Source organism: Thermobia domestica, chromosome 11 (assembly GCF_964235325.1).
Source record: "Thermobia domestica chromosome 11, izTheDome1.hap1.1, whole genome shotgun sequence".
Lineage (NCBI taxonomy): Eukaryota > Metazoa > Arthropoda > Insecta > Zygentoma > Lepismatidae > Thermobia > Thermobia domestica.
Window position 1 is genome coordinate 34,372,231 of NC_137464.1, and position 24,562 is coordinate 34,396,792.

Genomic DNA, 24,562 nt, shown 5'->3' on the forward strand with positions numbered 1-24,562 from the left:
GATAATTACAATGTTTCTGCGGCAATAATATAAAAAGAAACCACAAATATTAACAGTTATAAATTGCAATAAAAGGTTTAGCTATAAAAAGCTCCTCATAATTGAAATGTTATCAATTAAATTAAAAACTGAAGAGAAGTTCTAACAAAAACTTGTGAACAATAAAGTTGAGCATATACAACTCTTTTAACATAACTTATATGTTATACAATAAGCGAATATTTAGAAACTACTTAAAATTATAATTAATAACTTTATATCCTAACCTAACCTATATAAAATATATCAATTGTTTTAACTACTTACGTTGTGTAGCTTTAAACAAAATTATTTATCGTTCAAAGATACAAGAGGGCCACCATTACGAAAAAAAGTTCTCCACGAGCTTAAATATTGAACAGAAGTTAAAACTAAAAATATTACTGTATTCACCAATGATTCTACCCCAAGTTTGGACAAATAAATATCACAAATTGCGAAAACCGAAGAGCACAAATACTCATGCTATAGAGCCGCTCTTGCTGTCACATTCGAAAAATCTAATCATTACTTCTCTAATTTTTATCCCTTATAAACCAAACAGCTCTGCAACCACATGTACTGCTGTGAAGAATCATCTTTGAAACTTCAGGACTATTTTATGATGTGATTTTCAAAAATACCGGCCTGTGAGATTTTTTTAAAAAAATTTCTGTGTTTTAGTGTTTCACTTTTCAATTGTACATAGGCCTATTTATTGTATTGTACCTCACGTCTTTACTACAGTACGTACAGCACTGCCTTCATTTTGCATAACGTCTGTATTATTCGAGCCCCGGTTCTTCGAGGTTAGTCAGGTCCACATTAGCTCGAATAATCGGTACTCTACTGAGGGGGGGGGGGGGGAGTATATTTCTTAATCATGACTTTCACATTTGATATTATGCAGATGTGCTGGACCTACACATGCAAACTCGAAGCAGCAATTCTTCTCATAACGGCTGCCCAGATAAAAGGGAAATGTGGAGAAAACACATGAAGAAGCAAAGAAGTGTTGTTTTCTTATAATTATTTCTGATGTATGTTTTAGGTAAGCTTTTTTTTTTTTTTTTTTTTATATATATATATTTATTTAAGAGAGAGTTTCCTTACTTCTGGACTATTCTGAAGACAAAAATTAATGAATTTATCCTGTTATCTTACATTTACTAATAATTTACAGACAAATGAGATATATTGTTTAGAAATATCAATACTTAAACTATTTTAATCAGTTGCAATATAATATGTGATGCGAAAAGGAACCTCTTGTCGGGGAAGTAAAATTTTTGAGTTATTGTAATTTTTATATTCAACGCTAAATTATGAAGAGTTTGACACCAAGAAGTTGATAACTCAAAAACTGAGGAAATAATTAAATGTCGGAAGTGTTACTATAGAAAGTGCTTTTCTTGGGAAACTGCCTTTAAAGAATCAAAGGCCTGTCCTTACCTCATTTAAATTGCATTTCTATCGTACATTTTCCTTCCAGTACATATTTAAGCTACCGAGACTGGTAGAGAATATATCAAAGTATCATAATCAATCGAAGACAGAAAACACTATTTTTGGATCTAAACCTTTAAAAATGCTTATATTGAACATTTTACTTGTCGGACAAGAGGTCACTTTTTGATTTCCACATCATATGTTTCATATTAACAAACGGCATATTTTCATTAAGTTTATTATAATCTGTGCAAGTATCTAATATTTATTGTGACATCTTTAGAAATTCTAGATTAGTCTCAAAACATTTCTAAAATGTTGAATTCTGTCAAGTGTCAAATTAAGGCCAAATAAAATATGCATAATTGTAAGAAAAAAAGTCCCTTATTTGATTTTTAATTTATGTAATCATAAACTTCGTGGTTGGACATGACTTTCATTGAAGAGGAAGTGAGCCATTCACCTGCAATAAAATTGTGAAGAATGATATTTACAAACAACGAATATAAAGTTAAGTTACATACAACAAGCCTGGCTGCTGTATCTGAGATTTTCACCGCGTTTTCAAGATTGATTGTGTATAACTTATGAACCAATGGTTCGCGCACTATAATATTTCAGAACTTTGCATAGCAGATGGAGATTACCACTATGTCATCTTCGATCAAGGTCGGATGAGTTCGGTTAAACTTGCACAACATACAGCATCCTTGTAATTGATTCTTTAGGGAAAAAGCCACATGAAGTACGAAAATTACATAGAAGATACTATAAAACATAATGGTGACCACCACACACAACACATTGAGGATTAATATGATGGGAAAAATATGTAGTGAAACAAAAGTATTTGAAAGACGTAGGGTAAGGAAAATGTGACATAGAAATAATACAGGGTGCCCGTAAAATCGCACAAACTGAACTTTAGAGCATCAGAACGTTTGAACTTTAAGTGTGAATGAAATGTAACTTTTATCCAGGGAAATCTTCTCTTTGTAGATATTTTTTAGAATAAACCTTGGCGTGGAGGTTCGATGTTTTTCTTTACGAATTCCAGAAACATATGAAGGTGTTTTTTCTTATTATGTATTTATTTATTATGAAACGTGAAAAGTCAGGAATTGAAGACAGTTGTTGCATTTATTTTGTGATCAAATGATTTATTTACAATTTTGGAACTTCCTAAGCTGATCGTACTTACCCCAAACATTATATGCTGAGTAGTCTCCAGATCCAGGTAACGTTGGTGCTACAATTCTGTGTTGGAGTTCACCCGAGTTGTCAGTATATATCCACCGACCTTGAATGTAAGCAGTTCGGGTGGCATCTGCTAAGGCACTCACTGTATCTTCTACCTCATGATCTTCCTCACTAAGCAAGTATTAGAAATAATAATAATAATAATAAATATAAAGTAACAAATTAAAGAGATTTATAATTGTAATTAAACACAGAATATCAATGTAAACAATAAGCAAATTTTATAACGACTTTCACCTTCCTATGTCGAGAACTACGAACTTTTCGACAGTCTTCCTACTAAAGTAGTTTGAGAGGCTAAATTTACCACTTAGAAAAATGCCTACTAGTAAAAAACTTTTAAAGTAAATAGTAAAGAAAAAGAATAATTAACAGAAAAAATATCTCAATACTTTAGATATTGTACTAAAACTTTATGTTGTTCTCAGATACTCCATTGTTTTTTGCTTTGCGAAAATGTGCTAACAAACCTACCGAGAAATAACAAAAACAAAATACACATGTTAGAATTACAGAACAGATGAGAAACCTTTCTCTTCCCTCTGGTTGGGGTTGTTAAAATATCTAAAAGATCAAGTGCGCAATATATAATCTTCCAAGATATTGAAAAATTCTATCTCTTTAACAGGGAAACGCAGTTGTGAAATTTTCTGCATAAAAATAATACCAGTCATTGAACTAAGCTTCGGAGTTTCCAATGACAGTTAAAGGGAATAAATTTCATACAGAAGAAACATACAACTATCTGAGAAAAAAAACACAGAAAAAAAAGTTATGTCGCAACTTCTAATATGTCATTATGTTTCTCTCGTAAATATTTTTTTTCCTTGTTTTGTACCAATTTGCTTGTTGGATCAAAAAATCCAATATATTTCAACCAAAAATTATATTGTATGTCTTATATCTGAAGTGTTGCCAAACCCGAACTATTACTTAACTCAGTATGATTTGCTTATTCCGTAGAAAATACGAAAACTCGATTTCGGGGCCGTTCAAAAATTTTGTGGCCCCTAATCCAAAAACTAATTATTGGCCAAGATTGAAATCTTTTGATCCATTTTTTTTAACATTCCTAAAATTCCTGTAGAATTTTTATGGTAATCGCTATTGACTTTCTCTTAGTATCCTCAATCTACTGTACCTTAATCTCTGTAAACTACCGAGGAAGACAGTAGCGAGGAATTGCCGAAAAATGTATAATTCTGCAACTAGGTAGATGAGAAACATTATAAAAGATTTAATTAGATAAAAATGTACATATTCCTTTATTTTTACTTTATTCATGTTTTATTACATTCAGAGTTGCTACAAATTTGTACCAATGTTCCTTACATTTTTATACAATTTTATTCTTGCCCTCAAATTGATAAAGATTTTTTTATGTTCCCAACTTTCTTTTAATTAGTAAATAACGGCACTATAAAAAGTAACTAATCTAATACTATTAAATAAACTAATTAATGTTAACAAATAACTACTAAACGAGCTACACTGATGCATAATAATAATTTTTAACTTAAACTCAAGAATGTGTCTAAACTTTTACTAATGCCGAAACTTTTAATGGGAGCCTCCACCTTCGTCGGCGGGTTATTTTCTTTTACAAAAGGGTAAGTTTCAAGTAAGATATACCCATTATTTCGAACTACCAATGACAGTGACAAATCAATGTGTATTTAAAAGTTATTTGCTTATTATAAACTATCCACTGAGGTAACGTTTTTATTATTATTATTATTATTATTATTATTATTTAATTTTTTTATTATGTTACTGATAAGCATAACTATACCGGCAAAATTCCTCAATATAATTGAAGCCAAAAAAAAGGAATTGGAACAGGGAACATTAGTGAAACTATAGATTCAGTGCTGCTGCGATGTATCAAGTACAAAGTATAAATTATGTATCATTGTATGGTTTATGAATTTCATTTTCAGAATGTTACAGGTAAGCTTAACCATACCGGCAATGTTTTTGCATTACATAATGGAAATCATAAGATGTGATTAAAACAGCAGTGTGTGTTTATATACAGAACGAACGAAAGAAAAAAGCCAGCCACTGACGAAGGTAGGAGTTCACACTGAAATTTTTGCCATTAATAAATATTTAGGAGCATTTCTGAGTTTAAGTTAATAATATTAATGAAATTCAAAGATCAAATTTGGAATAATTTTATATTTAACAGGAAAAAGAAAGAACTGACTGGCCGAAGCCAACACTACTAAGTAATGACGTAATATTATTACAAAGTCTTTATATAAATAAAACAAAGCAGCACTCACAAAAGCTAATATATTATCCTGGTTTAAAGATACGTATCATTAACACATGGTAATTTTTACAGATTAATGTGGATAAGTGTCCTTCCTAAGAACTTATGACATTTTTAAGTTTTTCTCAATTTTCTTCCATGTTTTACGCCAAGCATTACCTGCCATTTTCCAAAGATAGTCCTCAACAAATATTTTATCTTAACTTTAAGCTTGATTGATAGTGTCTAATGGTGGATGCAATCAACTATTGGGTTGATTCATATTCAGAAATTTTTGCCAGAGTCAGTGATGATGGAATGCCGCGGAATGTACCAAATTGTAGCTATAGTATCAGTAACGTGTACCACTATTTGTGGTTCTACTGGAGCTCATCAATTACGTTTTTCAAGGTCTGAAGTATGGAGTGTCAAAGTTGAAGAATAGAGTCATTTCCAGCATGTTTTTCTGTACGATTTCAACAAAAATTCTAATGCCGAAGAGGCATGCAGACAAATCTGTGCAGTGTATGAGGGCGCTGAAGCTGAAAGGACCACCTGGAAATGGTTTGATAGTTTCCAAAGTGGAAATTTTGACTTAGCCACTAGAACAGCTTGGTCCATCGTGATCCACGTCAGAGCACTCGGGAATTGGCCATGAAGATGAACAGTGGACAGGAAACAGTTGTTAGTTAACGTACGGAAAAGGTTCAAAAATTGGGTTGGCGGATGCCTCATTTACTCAGTGCAGACAACTAGAAACAGTGTGTTACCATATATGGTTCTTACATATCTGTCATTGTGAATCTTGTCGCCAACATCACCCCTTTCTCTTACATATTATTACCAGAGATGAGAACTTGTGCCTGTACGTGAACCTTAGGCACAGGAGGAATAGACCAGCTTAAGCAGAAAGGCAACACCACGTTCAAAACAGGATTTGAATCCCACGAAAATTCCTACCCCGTAATCGTGCCATCACTTTTGGTGTATACTGTGATCAATTCCAGCGTTTTCATGCAGTACATCAAGAAAGAAGAAGAAGAAGAAAAAAGCCGAATAAACGAATGTCATGACAATCGTTGTCATTCGGAAACTTCAATGGGAGGTTCTTCCTCATCTGATATATTCCCCAGATGATCTTACAGATACCATCTTTTCCGGTTCATGTCAAATGCACTCCGTGGCATATCCTTCGAAAACGATGAGCAATTATAAAATTTCAATAACAACTTCTGTTCACCTAAGCCAGTAATACTGGAACATTGGAAACAGATTGTCAACAAAGCAGGGAAATAAACCAGTGATCCATTATCTGATTAGTTCAACCTGCAAACAGAAATGTAACCATTGGTTCCAAACGGCACACGAACTAATGAATCAATTCAATATATTGAGATACTGGTTTCCAGAGTGTTGAGTATTTAGTTTCGTTTAAAACTCAAAGATATTTCCAGGTTCATTCAATAGTGTATTGCAGTATTAGACATACAGTATTTACTTTTCAAAACTGATCAATCTTACTGAGTTATGTCCAACAATTCAAGCAAAGGGACTGAGAGTAGTGAAGTGTTGTAACCAGTAAAGAAACATACACTGAACAATTCCTACGAACTTGTGTCACAGAGAAAAGAAAGTACCGTATATTATATCTCATCAATATCAAGTGAATATGATTTCTATTTTTAAGTTAACTGCAAACGTTAGAAACATCTCTTTTGAGCCCATATATTCCAATAAACACTAAAATTTAACGTACATTACGATTGGTTAAGACAACCTGTGGACTTGAGATTTTAGTTGTAAACAACCATTTAACTATCATATGACGTGATGTATGAACTTCATATATTCCCGTGCGTAGATTCAAGAATTATTATACACTGTAGTTAAATCAAAATATTTCACGGTAGCTGCTAAAAAATTCTGCATTCATCAGAATGTCATATAAAAGCACGTAAACATCTGAGGGACTTTGGATCTCCGTTTGGAATTCTATCATCAGAATGAATAGATATGATCCGTGCGGAAACATTAAATATAGATTAGGTTTTATTGCATAAAAGAATATGTTCACTAAATTTAAATTCCTTCAATCACTTTTGATCTCTCGTTGAATAGGATCAGATCAACTAAACCCGATCTCTACAGTCCTCAAAATGCGATTACAAAATAACAAGTATTAACTGATCGATTGATTGTGTGGAGTGTTTAGTTAGTAGTATTTACCCTCATACTCGCAGGTCAATTCTCCATCACTATAACTACGGACTGACTTTTACATTTAAAAAATCGTACAAACCATTAGCAACAGATGTTAATACAAATTAACCTGTTAAAAAGATGTACTAAGAGAATGTAACGAAATTTACTGAATATATGTGATAGCCACGTAAAGAACATGAACTATCATATGACATATATGCTACGAATTTCATTCCATTAGGTGAGAGCTTGACACTAAAAAACTACAACTTAACTCGTGTTTTCTACTTACCTTCGAGAGGGAAAGACTTCTGAAATAGGGAAAATATACTGAACTAACTGCTGTACATTGCAACGAATGAGTTCCTTCAGCTCCTTCTGTTTTTCTTCCACTGTTTGATGTTGTCTATTAACGTCCTGTTGCTTCTGTTGCACATATCTCTCTAACTTTCGTACCCGCTCTTGGTAACTGGGAAACTTTGCCGCACGTTCTTTACTTAACTCTTTTAGACTTGCTACTTTCGCTTTACCTGAAGTAACAAAAAGTAAAGAAGTTTCAAGGAGAACCAATATACATATTTACAGTAATGAATATTGAAGAACTGTACAACGAGATCAAATCACAAAATATGTTTCGAGTAAAAATTCTACGAAAAAGAAACTCTTCAAAAATTCTCTTACAAACTTTACTTACAGAATTTTTATTTGATTTGAGAGATGTGTTCATAAAACATAGAACCTTTTTTTTTTTTTTTTCGGATAAACAAATGAAGTATGAGTGCCGTCCGTCGGTAGAGATTGTAAGGGACCTTTATGTCGTATGTGAAATTTTTGCTCGCTTGCAGAAAGCGTCAGTACCAAATAGTCAGGTTTTGAATACGAACGTAGTAAGTGTTGATTGGATTTGCAATACAATGTCAAATGACAGAATGACTTCAGCAGCGAGTGTGCATCAAATTTTGCCATAAGCTTGACGACACACAAGTAGACAATCCGCAAGATTCACCAGACACTTGGTAACGACGCCACAAGCATCTCACGGATCAAGGAGTGGCACGACAGCTTCACTTTATTCGCCAAAGACAGCATTTCCATGATTCGTCAAGCTACCTACTCTTCCGCCTGGCGCCATGTGACTTTCGACTCTACTTAAGTTGAAAATACCGTTGAAAGGGACCTGATTTGATTCCAAACAGGAAATACAATTACCAAGCTCAACACTATTCCAAAAGACCCGTTAAAGTGTTTCCAACAATAGCAGGATCATTGGGATAAGTGTTGCGTTCCCAAGGGAATAACTTTGAAGGAAATTATTGTCATTGTATGTTATGTGAATAAATGTATTTTTGCTGACCAAAGATTCGATATATTTTTAACAGATTTCACATTTATTGATTTTCGCTATTCAATGTTAGAAATAAATATAAAATTACATAATTTGTTCACACATCAATACAAAAACGTAACTAGTTCATTCAACACACTCCATAATTTTAATGTTTTACTAATTTAACAAAGTAAATGTAACAAATACAACTTTAATTAAATTAAATCTCAATTATCTGTGGGCGCATTTACAATAAATTACGACATTAAAAGAATACCGGTCAAAATATTGTTAAGAAAAACTTGAATAACAGATAAAGAGGTGTATTAACACGAAAAAACAAAAATATTGACTGCTTTCTTTTTTTTTTTTTTTTTTTTTTTTTTTTTAAGGTAAACCAATACACTTGTACACGAAACTACTGTTTATTAAGTTACAGATGTAGGAGCAAGCCCTTTACTCGAAATAAAAAGTGTTCTAAAACATTTCTGTGTAGTTTTGAGTTCTTTTCGATTTCTGTGTAGTTTTGAGTTCTTTTCGGCCATTTTGCAGGTTATCCGCGATTGCCACGTTACCTAATTCCATAAATAATCCAGATTTTATTGTATCCAGTATCTAATAAAGTAAACGTTTCGAAATGATAACTATGGATGCTTTTATTCATCACATGTTTCACTTTTTGTTCTACAAAGCAACATTTACAATTTGGTGATGTGAAATAAATAGGAGATAAATTTTAGGAGACGTATTAAATGCTACAGACTACGTTGTTTTATCTATTCATCCAAAAATTTTAGTATATTTTCAGATTTGAAGCACTTTATTTTATATAAAATGTACTCCTACAAAATCTCAATTTTCAGATATATGGAAATCAAGTTTAGTCAAATCGAGTCATGGCAGTTTGATTGAAATTACCCCTGCGCATTTTCTATAATTCGAGTAACTATAGCATGCAGCACAGATACTTGGACGGTATCACGATATTTATACACATGCCGGTAGATAGTCACAGCAGACTATACTATTTTAATGGCAAAATAAATATCTATCCTTACTCACAACTACTGGAGTTAAATACTTGAAACTCGATGGAATAATGAAACATACTACATATATCATGAATTAATTACTTACCTCTGCTAATATTATCTCTTGTTTCCTGTGTGAGCAGTCGTAATAGCCTAATACGTTCTTGACACGTATCTATTTCACAGCGCTAAAAAACAAAAGAAGAAATAGTTTTGTAAATATTGCCTTGCTTTAACGTTCTACTTGAGGGTGTGTTATAACCTCTTACCCTCACGTTGCTAGAATGGGTCACCAAGCCAAGTAACAGGGTTAGAGTGCTCAGTTAAAGGTACAGACAGTCTCTAAGTTAGTAAATTCGACATAATAAATGCATACTCACGTAAGAAGTTTCTGATACAAGATTTTTTTTTTTTTTAAACCATCGGGTCGTAAGAATATAAGATTCTGTACTCCTATTTATAAAGCATATTAGGTAACACAGTTTTCGCATTGAAGCATTACTAAACAGCATTTTTCGTATTTTTTCATGTTGTTTGCAACAAAATTTTGGAAAAATTCACGCACATGGTATTTGTTCCCCATAAAGAAAATTTGGTGCGAGCTGTAATCGAACCAGGGACCTCACGCATCAGAGGTGCACACTCTACCACTGAACTACTGCGACCTCTCCTTTATTAGCAACTAAAGGACATAAACGTGAAACTTAAGCTTCAAGATTTCATTTCATTTTTCTTTGCAAAGGACTCGAATTGCTACTCGAGTTATGTGAAGCTTTTATGCTTTTATCAGGGATCAAACTTGTGATAAAAGCTCAATCAGCTTGCTTGGTTTAAAATTCAATCACAGTCATTATTCTCAATTGTACTCACTTACTGTAGATACCATGTATATTTTAAGCCATTACTTTCCACCGCCTAAAAATGGAGCGGTTAATGTATTATTTTTTTTAAATTTTTTTTCTCGAAATTGCTTTCTTTATCTGAATGCGTTTCTTTGCGAAGAACATATGTATGTACGTGGCAACAAGTTCACTTTGCTATCGACAAATGTTTTCGTTTTGACGCATTTAGCAAGTGAGTTTGTGGTACAATGTTAGGTTAAGAAAAGTACATGTAAACTTATGTAAACTTATTTAAAATATATTGGTATTTAGGTGTACTATATTCGAAATCGTTAAAAATCCTTCTATTGTTAGATTATTCTTTCAGTTTATTATAGTTCCCAATGTTTGTACATTGTTACTTTTAAGTAAATGCCTCGATAACAGGGAGGTGGGAATAAAGGGTGGACAGTTTCCTTGAAGTAATGACCCATTAATGGGGAGGGAAAAAGTGGGGTGGGGTATTTCACAATGATAACATATAATTTTGAAGTATAAAAATCTTGAACAGCTACTTCGGATTCAGTAATGTTGGGAATACAAATGTCGGTGTTTACATTGGAAGAGAGAAGGTAAACTAATATTAGATATAGTGGAAAAACTCAAATTTTATATGTATCTTTACGCAAACGAGTGTGAATATTAATATCTTGATATTTCTCATCCTTACAGTATGTTTACATTATTGGTTTGGAACCATAACGCACGCTTTAACTTTCCAACTGAACGTAAAATGTTCAGAACACATGTGAACACTTATCCTTGTACATTTACGTATAACTAACTCTATGGCGTATGGAACCCGGAGGTTCAATGCTGCGTTCACAAAAGTTCACTGACTTCTATCCTTAGCCTACTGTATCCAATTTCTACTTTGCCCTCCTATTTGTGCAAGATCCATCATAATATTGTCCTCCCATCTGCGCCTAAGTCTTCCTAATGGTCATTTTCCTATTAGATTTCCAGTTAAGACTTTCAAAGCGTTACTACTTTCTTCCATTCTGGCTGCATGATCTGCATATCTGAACCTCCTAGACTTAATGAGCCTAACAAAGTTTGGTAAACGGTACAAACTATGTAGTTTCTCGTTATGAAGTTTCCGCCATTCCCTACTCCCGTTCCTCTCGGGTCCAAATATTCGTTACATTTACGTGTAACTTAAACTAAAGCACAATGTATTGGTAACATTTATGTGGTATATGACAAATATTAGGTGACAAAACACATACGCATACAAACATACACATCAATAACGAAAAATATTACATATTATTCTAGTTTAGATGTAATTCCTTTTTTCGATTTTCCTCTTCTTCCTTGTTTCTTCAGCTCTTCTTGGATTTTCTCTCAGTGAAATACTTCTGTTTTTCTTTCAGGTTTTTGGTGCATGATATATTGACGCTTCTGGTGAGTGAGAAAGAGCCACTATTGGATGCATATATTTATGTTCAACCACCAGACAATCACTTTGTCTGACGATTGCAGCGCAGAAGACGAAAATCCAGATTTAAATGATCTTGGTGATAGTCAGTTACGAGTACCAGCCATACTACGTACAAATATACTGGATAAAGATGCTGGTATTAGAAATCTAATAGCAGGAGACGAAAAAGACCTTGACGATCTTCTTGGTTTTACAAGCTACAAGTACAGCACGATGACGACCTAGAACCTCCAACGAAGCACCAAAAGACACTAACTCCAGATAATGTTATATTGGATTGATGCAATCACACATGTGTCAAGAGTAAAACAAGTGCGATGCGGCAATGCAGGCATCGGAGCGTCTCATAACATTGAAAATAGCTACTTTGTAGACCAAATGAAGCACAAAAAGAGACTTCGTACATTAAATAAAGCAAAACAGGAGACTTTGTAGTCCACTCACCTCTGATAAGGAACTTCACAAATTAACTTTCAGCCATAAGTTAGAAAATGTAACATTTATAGTGATTTACCCCTACCAAGATGCCGGTTAAGATCAGAACAGAACAAAGCTTTTATTTCTGGCCCTGGGTGGGGATTGGCGTTTTTTCAAAGATACAATAACATCATTATGATTTGACATCTCAGGAACATTATACAGGATGGCCCAAAAGTAGGTACACACCCCAGCATTGATCAAGTATTACATTCTAGTTTATGGGTTTATTTGCTTCGGCTCTGCCGAGCTTAAGATGTAAGTAAAAAGGCAATAAGAACAAATAATAAAGAAACTAAGTCTACCTGATGGATAACAATAAGAAATTATATAAAACACAATGAGCTGATCAGTACGGTACTGTCTACCTACTTTCGGGCTACCCTGTACATAATATACGTAACATAATATATACCAAAATCATTGCACTTCGATAAATTTTACCACTTCTCTGACTGTGCATTAGTGATTTACCCCTACCAAGACGCCGGTTAAGTTCAGAAATAAAAAATATACTTATCTACCTTTCAATCTTCATAAATGATCCAAGGCATTAATTTTTGAACATATATAAAGACAACTCAGCTGTAAAGACTTCCAACAGAACAAAGCTTTTATTTCTGGTTCTGGATGGAGATTGGCTTTAAAAAAAATAAAATAAAATAAAATAACATCATCATTATGATTTGACATCTCAGGAGCATTATATATATATATATAAAACTTTGCACTTGGATAAATTTCAGTTCTTCTTTGACTATGCATTTAAAAAACGATGTAATTAGAGCATTTCTCTTCTTTTCAACACTTTTCTGAAGAGCTCGGATGTCCTTGTGCTCTTTGCATTCCTCTTCTTTCAATGACATGACACCTTCCAACGATTTGTGCCTCTTTCATGTCCCCTTTTTTAAGAGCCTTTTGATTTATGAATATCTATACTCTACGTATGGGGCGGAAACGTGGACATTACGTAAAGGTGACGAAAATAGACTGGAAGCCTTCGAAATGTGGGTGTGGAAAAGAATGGAAAGACTTAGTTGGGTCGAGCGGAAAACGAATGAGAGTGTGTTAGAAATGGTGGGTGAGAAAAGAACACTTTTGGATATTATTAGGAAGAGGAAGAGAAACTGGTTGGGACATTGCCTAAGAAGAGATTGTATCATGAGGGACATCCTAGAGGGTATTATGGCGGGAAAGAGAGGAAGGGGGCGAAGGAGACTACAATTAATGGATGATATAAAAACAGAAAGATCATACGCGAAGACGAAGAAGTTAGCGGAGGACCGTGGAGCATGGAAGCTTCTCAGCTGCGGCAAGTGACCTGCCAATAAAGGCAGAATACCTATGATGATGATGATATTCTACGTTACAATATTTTATACGTATTGTTGACAATGAAATTTACATTCTAGTATCACCAATGAGTACATAAGTTTCGAGATTCAACGAATTCATTTATGTTGTACAAGGTAACCAAAAGAGGTCTTGCCGTTCTATAGCAGTGATTAACGAAGATCAATACAGTGGACCGTATGTACATTTAGGTTTCTAAGTAATCTCCATTAGCATCCAACACCTTTTGCCAACGTTCTCCAGCTGCACAATACCCTGACAGCTCGGCGGTCATGGATGCAAAGAAGTCAGTGAGTGCGTTCCGCAGGTCTCCCATATTTACGAAGGATCTTCCATGAAGGTGGTTGTTTAGAAAATGAAACAGGTGGTAATCTATTAGCGCAAGGTCCGTTGAATATGCGGTATGGTATAGTATCTCCCAGCCAAGCTGCTGAAGGGTCTCCCGGGTCCTTTTTGTCACATGTGGCTTGGCATTGTCCTGCAGGAACAGCACATACTTGCGATTCACCAATGCCGGCTTCTTCTGTCGCAATGCACGGTGCACCTCTTGCAAATGTTGAGAGTCGAGGTTAGTAGTGATGGTCTGACCAAGTGAAAGGTGCTCGTAATGCACCACTTGCCGACAATTCCACCAGTCAGACAGCGTAGCCTTTCGTGGGTGCAGAGGTGGTCTTGAGGTGTTAGGAACTACGTCACGTGGAGACAACCAATGTCTGGTACTCTGGGAAGTGTCATAGAAGATCCACTTTTCGTCATCAGTGAGCAAGAACAAACAAGCTGATACTTATTGTTTATAGTTGGCTGACGACACATGTGGGAACCCACTTGGTTAACTCGTATGACTTCCCTATCCCATACAGGTGCAGTCTGACTGTTTCAGCGGAAACATGGAACTTTTCTGCAAGTTCATCACATGTTAAACCACTGTCCTCCTCGTTGACTGCTTTCAGGTCCTCGTCATCCAACACATATGGTTGTCCACTGCAACATTCATCCAAAAGGCTCACAACCCCCGAACAGAATTTCTGGGATCAATGTCTGGCGATGCGTTCGTTCACGGCATTCTCCCCAAATGCCTAGAATATGCGACGACTTGATGCGGCAGCTTACAGTTCCACTTTAAAGTCATACAACAAACCCACGGAACAAGCGGTTTCGAAACCTTCCATTTCTCTTCGACATTGGACGAGCTATGACACTTCCATGAGTATGTGTGCAATGTGTCTGTATTACTGAAGGTAGATGGTCAGGCACGTGCGTAATTTCGTTTCCTCTCTGTAACCAAATGATCAACGGGACGTCAAAAACGACAAGAACTTTTTTGGTTATTTTGTAAAAATGGGATTGCCACTAGACCATTATATAATTTAGTTTTAAATTTATCCATAAGCAAATGATGCATGTAAATTGGTAACATGTTCATAAATTATACTTATATTTACATAGTTTTCTTTAATTTTAGATAGTCTAGACCAGTGTCTGAAGTGGAAAAAAAAAGCAGAGGCGGTATGTTTTATTATGATTTTGACTCAATACACCGACTGCTTAAATACTGTCTTGATCACTGAAAAACCAGAGACGGTATGTCCTCATTATTGAAAACCCAGAGGCGGTATGGCATACCACCGCATAACGTCTCACTTCGACCACTGGTCTAGACTATAGTTTCAGTTTATCAATTTATTTACACAATCTATTATTATATGCATGTTATATTTTGTCTATGAACCATTGTGGAAACCATCTATTTCGTATAGATCAATAATATCATATAAATATATTAATTAACCCTTTGACTACCAACGGGATACATGTGTTCCATGCGAATAATTCAAACATCGTTGGGAATTTGTTTTCAGAAAATTCTATAAAAAAAAAAAAAAAAAAAAAAAGTAATTCTCCCGTCGGGTCAGATGTGACCAGAAGACTGTGTTTAATTTCCAAAACTGTGTACAGATGTCAGGAATATCCCACCTTAAAGGACTTGTACATATAAAAGAATGTTTACATTATAAAAAGTGGTAGTCAAAGGGTTAATTATAAGCCATAATTTTTAATTTAGCAAACAGTTATTTACAATGCTTATTGTTGGATACACCACGTTGGATACACCACAAACTATTCTAACAGCTTTCTTTTTCTTTTTCTTCTAAAAAAAAAAAGAGCACATCATTTATACGATAGCTATTTATTACCCCAAAATATTAAACCAAACGCTAATATACTTTGAAAAAATACAAAATAAGCAGTTCGTAATTCTTTGGTAGTGTGACTTTCAAGCATCGTAATAAACAAATTATTCTTATGACTGAAAAGGTGAACTACAGCCACCAATCAAGAATGTACACATTAAGATTAAGTGGTATTATTGTTTGAAACTATTATGTACAATAAAAACATTGGAAAATATATAAACGACAATTTAAGACATGTAATCTTTCAAAACAACAATGAAAGCTATATCCTCGTATTGTATTATCAAAATAAACGTGCACCTATTCTATTGTTCACTCTTGCTTATTACCGACGTAACTACTTAAGTAATTTATCTATTTTCCATGAAATTTGTTGTAAAAAAAAATCCCTACCTATTTATCCTACTGTTCCATTTTTCGGTCGGTCCGACATATTGTTACAAATTACCGGGAAAATATTTTGTCACCAAAATAGTTCATGTAACAGGTATTTGATTGAATGACGTGAATATAATTGAAATACAACCAAATTTGAGTTCTGGGAAGTAATGGGTATAACACGACTTTGTTAGTTTTACTATTTAAATTGACTATAGTCTTAGTATTGGCTATACAATTAAACTCTAATCAACCAACTGTCGACTCCAACACAATTCTTGTACCCTTCCTATTGAATCAGGGTTATTTAACCCTACATACCAGATAATGTAGTTGATAGCAGTAAGAGTGTATTTAATCGGGCCGATATTCAAATTTCACGATTTCTCATTTATTATCCGTTACATTCTTCTTTGATTGAGGGCCGCGGTGGCTCAGTGGTAGAGCGTTCACCTCTGGTGCTTGGGGTCCCGGGTTCGATCCCAGCCCCCGCCAAGTGAACTTTGTGGTGGACAAACCGTGTACGTGGGTTTTCTCGGGGTTCTCCCGTTTCCTCCCACTTCCTTCATTCCACCATTTCATTCATTACTCATCATCACCGTCTCCTTTAGCCTAACCGGCATAACCGTGGGACGTAAAACTCAAAGATTCCATTTCATTTCATTTTTTCTTTGACATGTGTTCACTACAGAAAATCAAGCACGTTATCTTAATGCACATCAACTCCTGATAATATCGAGGTCGTGGAAGTATAGAGCCGTACTGTCGTACCTGTACCTTCTACTGTACTTTCGTGTACCTTTTCTGAACTACATACACTTAATTAAAGACGGCCATTAAGGATATTACAGACTAAACATGACAATACGTTTCCTTACTTCACGGATGTCGAAAAGTCTGTTTAACAATGAAGTAATACAGATTTAACTGTTTTTATTATTAATTATTTAATTTGACAGAAGTGAAGTTCTTTGAAATTATGCAACCTCCCCCTCCACAAAAAAAATCTTGAATTACAGATTATAGCAATGGTTTTTTTTTTTTTTTTTTTTTCTGACGACACATTAATAAACGCCACGACATCACGACACACTTCTTCGATATTTTATCAATAATAATATGAATTATAGAACTGTAAGCCTATAAATTTCTATAAAGTAGTGACATTATGTACATATTGAGCATTTCCGCGACACAAGATAATCTATTTCACAACAAATATTGGGATTATATCTCAAACTAGTTTGCGTCGAGATAAAGAAAGAGACGCAAAAACATAAAAGTAATTTTAGAAATCCTGTATTGATATACACTTCGTTACACTTTTTAAATGTAACGTGCTGGTTCACAAAGCTAACCAATTCTCTTGTTTAATTTGATACTCTTTCTCCTTGCATGATCCAAAAATTTCTGCTATTACTTACCTCCAATCTGACGATTTTAACTTGAATTTTAATCCTTTCGTTAGCCACTTTTTTTCAGAAGTAATGGGATGATAGTATTCCATGTTACGCACATATGCTTAAAAGAAATCACATTTTGACTGCAATTCCTATTCTCCTTGTGAAAAAAATTCATGGCTGTAATGGGAATTGTGATTCCCAGTTGAGCATCCTTAGGTTCCTTTGGTGAGAAGGGAACTTTCCATTGCCCACGAAACCGTTAAAGGGAAGTTTGTATCATTATTTATAAGAGCGGATGTAGTAAAACAAGAATTTTTAAACAAATTCTCTCCTGGATAACTGCTGAACTGTGTGGGAAAATATTGTTGGAAAGCTGAAATCTCATGTGTTTGATTTACAAAATTACGTTTCAGAATATGATGGCAACATGCTCTTTGAATAATTAAAATGATTGGAAAGACAATAAAATATATTGAATTCAAACTCAAAATTGTGTACTATTTAAAACTTCTGATATTCAATGTGATCAGAAATGGCATTTGCCCCCCTTTCTCCAGTGTATACGCTTATGACTATGGCTACTCAAAGGAAATTGTTCCACCATCTTATATGTAACGTGACAGTGCACGAATTTTGAGCAAATACTTTTTTTTTTTCCCAATATTCTAGATGAGACCGAGACTATGCTTAGTCTCGGTTTCATCTCTAATTAAGTGACCCAAAAATATATTCCGTTTATTGGTACTGTAATCTCTTATTAAAACTGGAAGTGGCAGAAATCAACCATTTCCAGTTTTAACTGTGATCTCTATAGGATAAAAAAAGGTAAGAGAGAGAAGCTATTTTCTGTAATCAATTAAGCGTCCCAAGAATATATTCCACCTCCACTGTAATTTCTTTACTGAAACCAGCAGTAGTGTAACCACTTTCGGCTTAAATAATAATTGAGAAAATATCACGATATACAAACTAAACTCTTTCACGTGGTGTATACATGACACTGCTACTTTTTCTTTTTATATACAGCACTTAAATTCAAAGATTTGAATTCTCAAACGCTTATAAATTTAGAAAATTAAATAAGTGTCGACCTTTCATTCTAAAAATAAAATGTTATCCTTGGCTCAACTATTATTACATCTGACAGTTGGAAGCAACATATGGGCGTTGTTCTATGCACATGCACTTGTGATTAACAGTCTATGGTAAACAGCACGTTTACGAAGAAGACAAAAGCTACACTCTATGAAACGATAAGTCATAAAACAGATTTATAGTGATATAATCATAACAGCAACAATTTGATAACACCAATTTATCTCCTCTGTTATTTTTGGCATTATAAATCAAAGAAAGAGTCTACGAGCCACAACTGACACATTCTTACATCAGGGTAGGAAATATACTGATACCTGAGATCAAGAATAAATGAAAACATTTTATGATTTGGGTCACTCTTGCAATTTATTTCAATATACATTAAATCTGTAAAAATATATTTGCTTGACTAATATCTTAAGAAAATAACTAAAAACAGCGATCCTGACAAAACACACCCCGTATCGCGAACCCACACTGAGAAACTTACACTCACATAAGTAGAAACCGGATGTTTAGGCATTAAAAATCTGAAAAATAGGCACTTAAAATTAAAAAAATAAGCAGTAAAATAGGCACTAAAATGTAACTCGAAATAATGAAGAAAAATACTAAACACAATTAAAAAATAAATTCAAATCATAGATAATGTTCAAAGAATATAGAATAGAAACATACCTGATTGTTAATATCTTCTTTTACTGTATATGTAAAAAAGAAGCTCGATATGTATTTCGTGTATATTTGGTAAATACATTCTATACAGCACTTTATCACTACACATAACAGTCCAAATTTTATACACTTTATCAGTACACAGAGCAGTCCAAAGTTTTACAGCACTTTATCAATATATATAGCAGTCCAAAGCTTTAAGGCATCTTATTACTGCAAACAGCACTTATATTTCTCGGAAGAGACGGAATCCTTCTTGAAATACTAAATTATATATTTTTCCCAATAGTCTTATTTTGAAGAAAATGCATAGAATATGCAACTTTAGGCGCTAAAGCAATTATTTAGGCAGGAAGGGGCAAAATAGGCAAAATAAAATTGGCTTAAACTGAAATTATAACCTGTCTTATAAACTTTAAAACGTTATTTTTGATCATATCTTTAATATTAAGGAATAGGCATTTTGCCTAACATCCGGTCTCTACACATAAATATCAGAAAAATTAGCTTACGAACTGTTGCAGAAAAACTATAAATTATTATCATCATTGGTAACGAACGACGTACTTTTTAGTCCCATAAAAGTTTGTTTTGTCGATTTTCTCGGAAACTACGCATCAGAATATACTCTTAAGCACGTCATTTTATTAAGCTCAATCTGATCTATCAACTGACATATGTCTTATCTTTGGACAACATTTTAAATGAAATGAAATCTTTCAGTTTAACGTCCCACGACTATGCCCTTTAAGCTAAGGGAGACGATAATTAAAGCAAGTGAATGATTATGGAAGAATTGGTGAAATGAGAATTGGGAGGAAATGGGACCTTAAGAAAACCCATGGACACGATTTTGTCCATCACAAATTTACTTGGCCGGGGATAGAACCAGCGACCTCATGTACCAGATGTAAGCGCTCTAGCACTGAGCCACCGTGTTCCCCAGGGACAATATTTTAGTTAAATACAAACTGTTTAAGAGTTACTCATAATCTTGGACTATATCTTATTAACCCTTTGAATCCCAGAAAATAATACTGACGAACTGTCAAACATAGTCTTGGGGTCCATTGGACCCCACCGGGAGTCCTAGGATTAACAGGGTGTCTACTAAAATTCGACAATGAAATTTCGTGACTTTTCCGTGACCTTTTCTTTACAAAATCATAAAATTTCCTAACATTTTAAGAGCGAATTTGGGTGCGAATTAGGCCGAATTTTCATCCATGCGATACAAACGTACTTTGCTTGCGATTTGGTAGCGTCTAAAGCCGACTATAGACATTTTTGGTGTTGAATTTTGATGTTTTATAGAACAAAATTTTCCAATCGGTACTTACATTTGCACAATTAAAAAAAATCATGACCCAAAAGCTAAATTTCGTGACTTTCATGTCCGTTTTCTGATTTCGTGACTTTTTCGTGACCGATAGACACCCTGATTAACCATATTACGTACTGTCAGTGTTCGAAGTGGAAAAACAAGCAGAGGCGGTATGTTTTATTACGATTTTCACTCGACATACCAGCTATCAAAATATTGAAATGCAGTGAGGGTATGTTGCATAAAAGATTGCATTTCTATTTACATAAAGACTGAAAATCATTGGAGAGCTTCTCTGTAGTAACGGAGGGGGGATACAGAGAAACTTTGATCCCCTACCACTAACTTTCTGAAAAAAAAAAAATATCCCCTTATGTTGTATTATACAGAATTATACACGAAGGTGCTCAACAATTGAATGAGGGTATTAACAATTTCCTGCGGGAAACTCTTGGTCCACCCACTCGACTATAGGGTATTTCAAACACCCTGAAGGTCCGCCCCCACAGCAGATAATCCCTATACCCTCATGCTCAAAACACGGCATTTATATGCATTAACAAAGAAACACATACATAACAAAGAAACAATTCAGTATGGCACATCAAAATATAAGCTAGGTGAACTTCTTTGAAAACACCTGATTTTAAAAACAAAATGTAGGAAAAAGATAACAAAAATGTTGGTGTTGTCAACTTAGAAATTGTTTCTACATAAGAAATAAAAATCTTTTTACGAGCAAAGCTATTCGTCAATTACTGTGTATAAAAATGGATTTATTAAAGATATTTAACATCTACTTTCCAGTGACGGTATGTTTTAACCATTGAAAAATCAGAGACGGTATGCCTTCATCACTGAAAAACCAGAGGCGGTATGGCATACCATCGCATACCGTCTCACTTCGACTACTGCGTACTGTAGTCCTGCTACAGTCATAATGAAGAGCATCTTGAGAGTATACTTTAGTATCACTCTCACCGTAATAGATGGCGTGACTTTCGCTCAGCATCAATTTTTAGTTTACAAAATATTTCGATTTTCTTTAGTTTTCTTAAAAACAACGCATACGATATTACATTGACTTTTTTTCAGCTCAATGAGATATTTGGATTGATATAATGTCTGGTCTTTGGACTTTTTTTTGTTCTTGTTAAATGCTAATAATACCGTACAATTTATATTTATGTAAAACACCTAAAAAATCTTGTTTTTTTTCTTATAACGAACAAATCGAATAATAACAATTCGAACTTTTGTCACATTATATATTATTTCCAGTATATGCAACCCATCATATTTCCTCAAACATACTCAAAAACCAGAAAATGACTTATACCTACATTCTTCTAGTGGCGATATACATAATAAAACTGTCATAAAATATATTTTTTTGGTATGCTTTTGCCAAGTCCTTTCATTTGATACCTCACAGAATATTGTAACTGAAATTTCATTTAGCGCCCACAATATGACTTTTACGTAACTCTATATACCCAACAATGTCATACCTCTTCAAGACACTAATGTTACATCCACTTCACGACCTGAGCCAGTGTATCACGCACTATCGCAGCTTTAACACCGAATACGTCTCCTAATGATAACTTATCCTCTGACCAACATACTACACACGCTACGTACCTACATGACAAAGCTTAAAGCCGCACCAGATGCTCACCAAATTCACCATCCTCGCAGATTTCTTCTCTGTTCTTACCGTAGAGTCAAGAAGCCTTTTTAGCACTTCACCGCTTCATTGCTTGTTGCAGAAAACATTTTTCTCGTTTTATTTGTATTGTTCTGTATTTTTGTATTTTGTAATTTTGTGTTGTAAACAGCCAAAATCGAACAATGAATGAATCCTGTTACCCATCTCCCAATGCAAACTACAAATAACTAAATACTCATGGCCAAGAGAAGGCGTTACCTTCTGCGATCCGCCCATCTCCAGATGGGATTGAAATTGTATTTTAAAAAATCCGAAGATTTTGACGAATGTATTGATACCTCATTCGTCAAAACCTATCAGTATAGTGTGCACTCTACCTGGGAGATTTGATTACTATAACTGAATATCATTATCAATGTTTGTGCAACTACAGAAAGTCTGTTACATGATCTCCTGATGATGCAGGTCGCCAAGCCGCTTAAACGATCGCTGGGATGACAGCCCCTTCCCCCATACACACCGGAGCGATAATATTTATAATAATTCAGTTAATTTCAAAAAATGAGATCAAACTTTGCTCAAAGAAACATTGATCCAATAATCAGAGAATATATATAATCCGTGTACTTTCTTGTTGCTTTGTTTCATGTACTATTTTGAGAACGTTATTTACAAGTCAGCACACTCTCCCAATAAGGAGCAAAACAAAACAATTAACAAGCGAATTAATTATCATCTGATTATTGATTCAATATGTCTTACACCTTCAATAATCAACTCTTGAAATTTACTAAAAGTATCCTAAACCACCAAAATGCCCGATTCTGTACAGAATTCAATCTCCTCAACGAATGCAAAGTTAACAATCCTGTTGTTCAAATATGTATTCAATTCTAACTTAATTACAAATACGAAACTTCTGAATGAAATGTGTTTATATTACTGTACTATGAACAGAACCACCCATTGCTGTTCTGTTAGGATATACAACAGCATCTGCATTAGAATAAAACGGAAACTGTAACTCTGTACTATTTAGGTTTACTATCGACAGCAGCGAAACCATGCGAGGTACCTGTAAAGCTTTTGCTTCCACCGGATTCGAAGGCGACATTCTCCCTGCTGCGCTGATTAATATATACGTAAATATTGTCACTCGTAAAATAAATAAATAAAAAGTGATGGCGATTGACGCACTTTTACACTCAAAGAAAGAACGTATTAAAACCAGCAACCATATTGGTTTACCTGAAACAGTAGATAAGAATGTTTGCTAACAGCTGTAAAAATTGACTTAAAATTTCAGATTATTCTAACATTTTGCTCTATAGGAAATTCTGAAATGATTGATCTTACCAATCGATCAGCAGCTAATTTTGATGCCAACTTTTCTTCACACTGTTCCTGAATTTTTAATCTCTCCTTCTTTAGTCTGAACAGTCGGAGTTGCTTCTCGGCAAACCTACACAGAAAATGGAAAACGAGGAACTGTTAGGAATGGTGCAGTAGATTTTAACACTATATAAAAGAGTATCAAGGAATATACTACTGTTTGATAGAATACGCTCTACAATGTGCGTACAAAATTCATATTGCGCGGCTTTGGTTTGTAATTCCTGGCCAGCACATTATTACAGAACAAACAATATAATCAAGATCAAAGAAACATGAATATGACTAAAATGTTGTGTCAATGGAGTTAAAATAGGGTGTGGTATACGTCTGCATATATATCATTCAGTGCAATTCCTAAAATGATGGTAATAATAATAATAATAATAATAATAATAATAATAATAATAATAATAATAATAATAATATGGCGTTCTTTAAAACCCTATTCTCATATTTTCTTCTCGAATATTATACACAATTCTTTAACGGCGTTAACTTACAAACCAGTTGGGAAAATACAAGAAGTGAAATCTTTAAATCTAACGTTCTACGATTATGGCCTTTAGGATAAGGGAGACGGATGAATAAAGCAAGTGAATGATAATGGAATAGTTGATAGAATGAAAATGTGGTACGAAATGGGAGTACTTGAGAAAACTGACGGGTACGATGTTGTTCACCACAAGCTTACTTGGGCGGGGATAGAACCAGAGATCCGAGCAC

The 24,562-nt window shown here is 34.2% G+C and overlaps 1 protein-coding gene across 3 annotated transcripts in view; it reads right to left on the reverse strand.

Moving 5' to 3' along the window:
• Positions 1 to 24,562, reverse strand: part of Atg14 (autophagy related protein 14) — a 106,765-nt gene that overhangs the window by 32,103 nt on the left and 50,100 nt on the right. For all 3 annotated transcript variants that reach the window (XM_081730334.1, XM_081730333.1, XM_081730336.1), the window contains exons 2-5: positions 23,801 to 23,906; positions 9,651 to 9,732; positions 7,479 to 7,716; positions 2,669 to 2,838 (exon numbers count right to left, since the gene is read on the reverse strand). In XM_081730334.1, the coding sequence (XP_081586460.1) occupies positions 2,669 to 2,838; positions 7,479 to 7,716; positions 9,651 to 9,732; positions 23,801 to 23,906 (596 nt within the window). The remainder of the gene's footprint in view (positions 1 to 2,668; positions 2,839 to 7,478; positions 7,717 to 9,650; positions 9,733 to 23,800; positions 23,907 to 24,562) is intronic.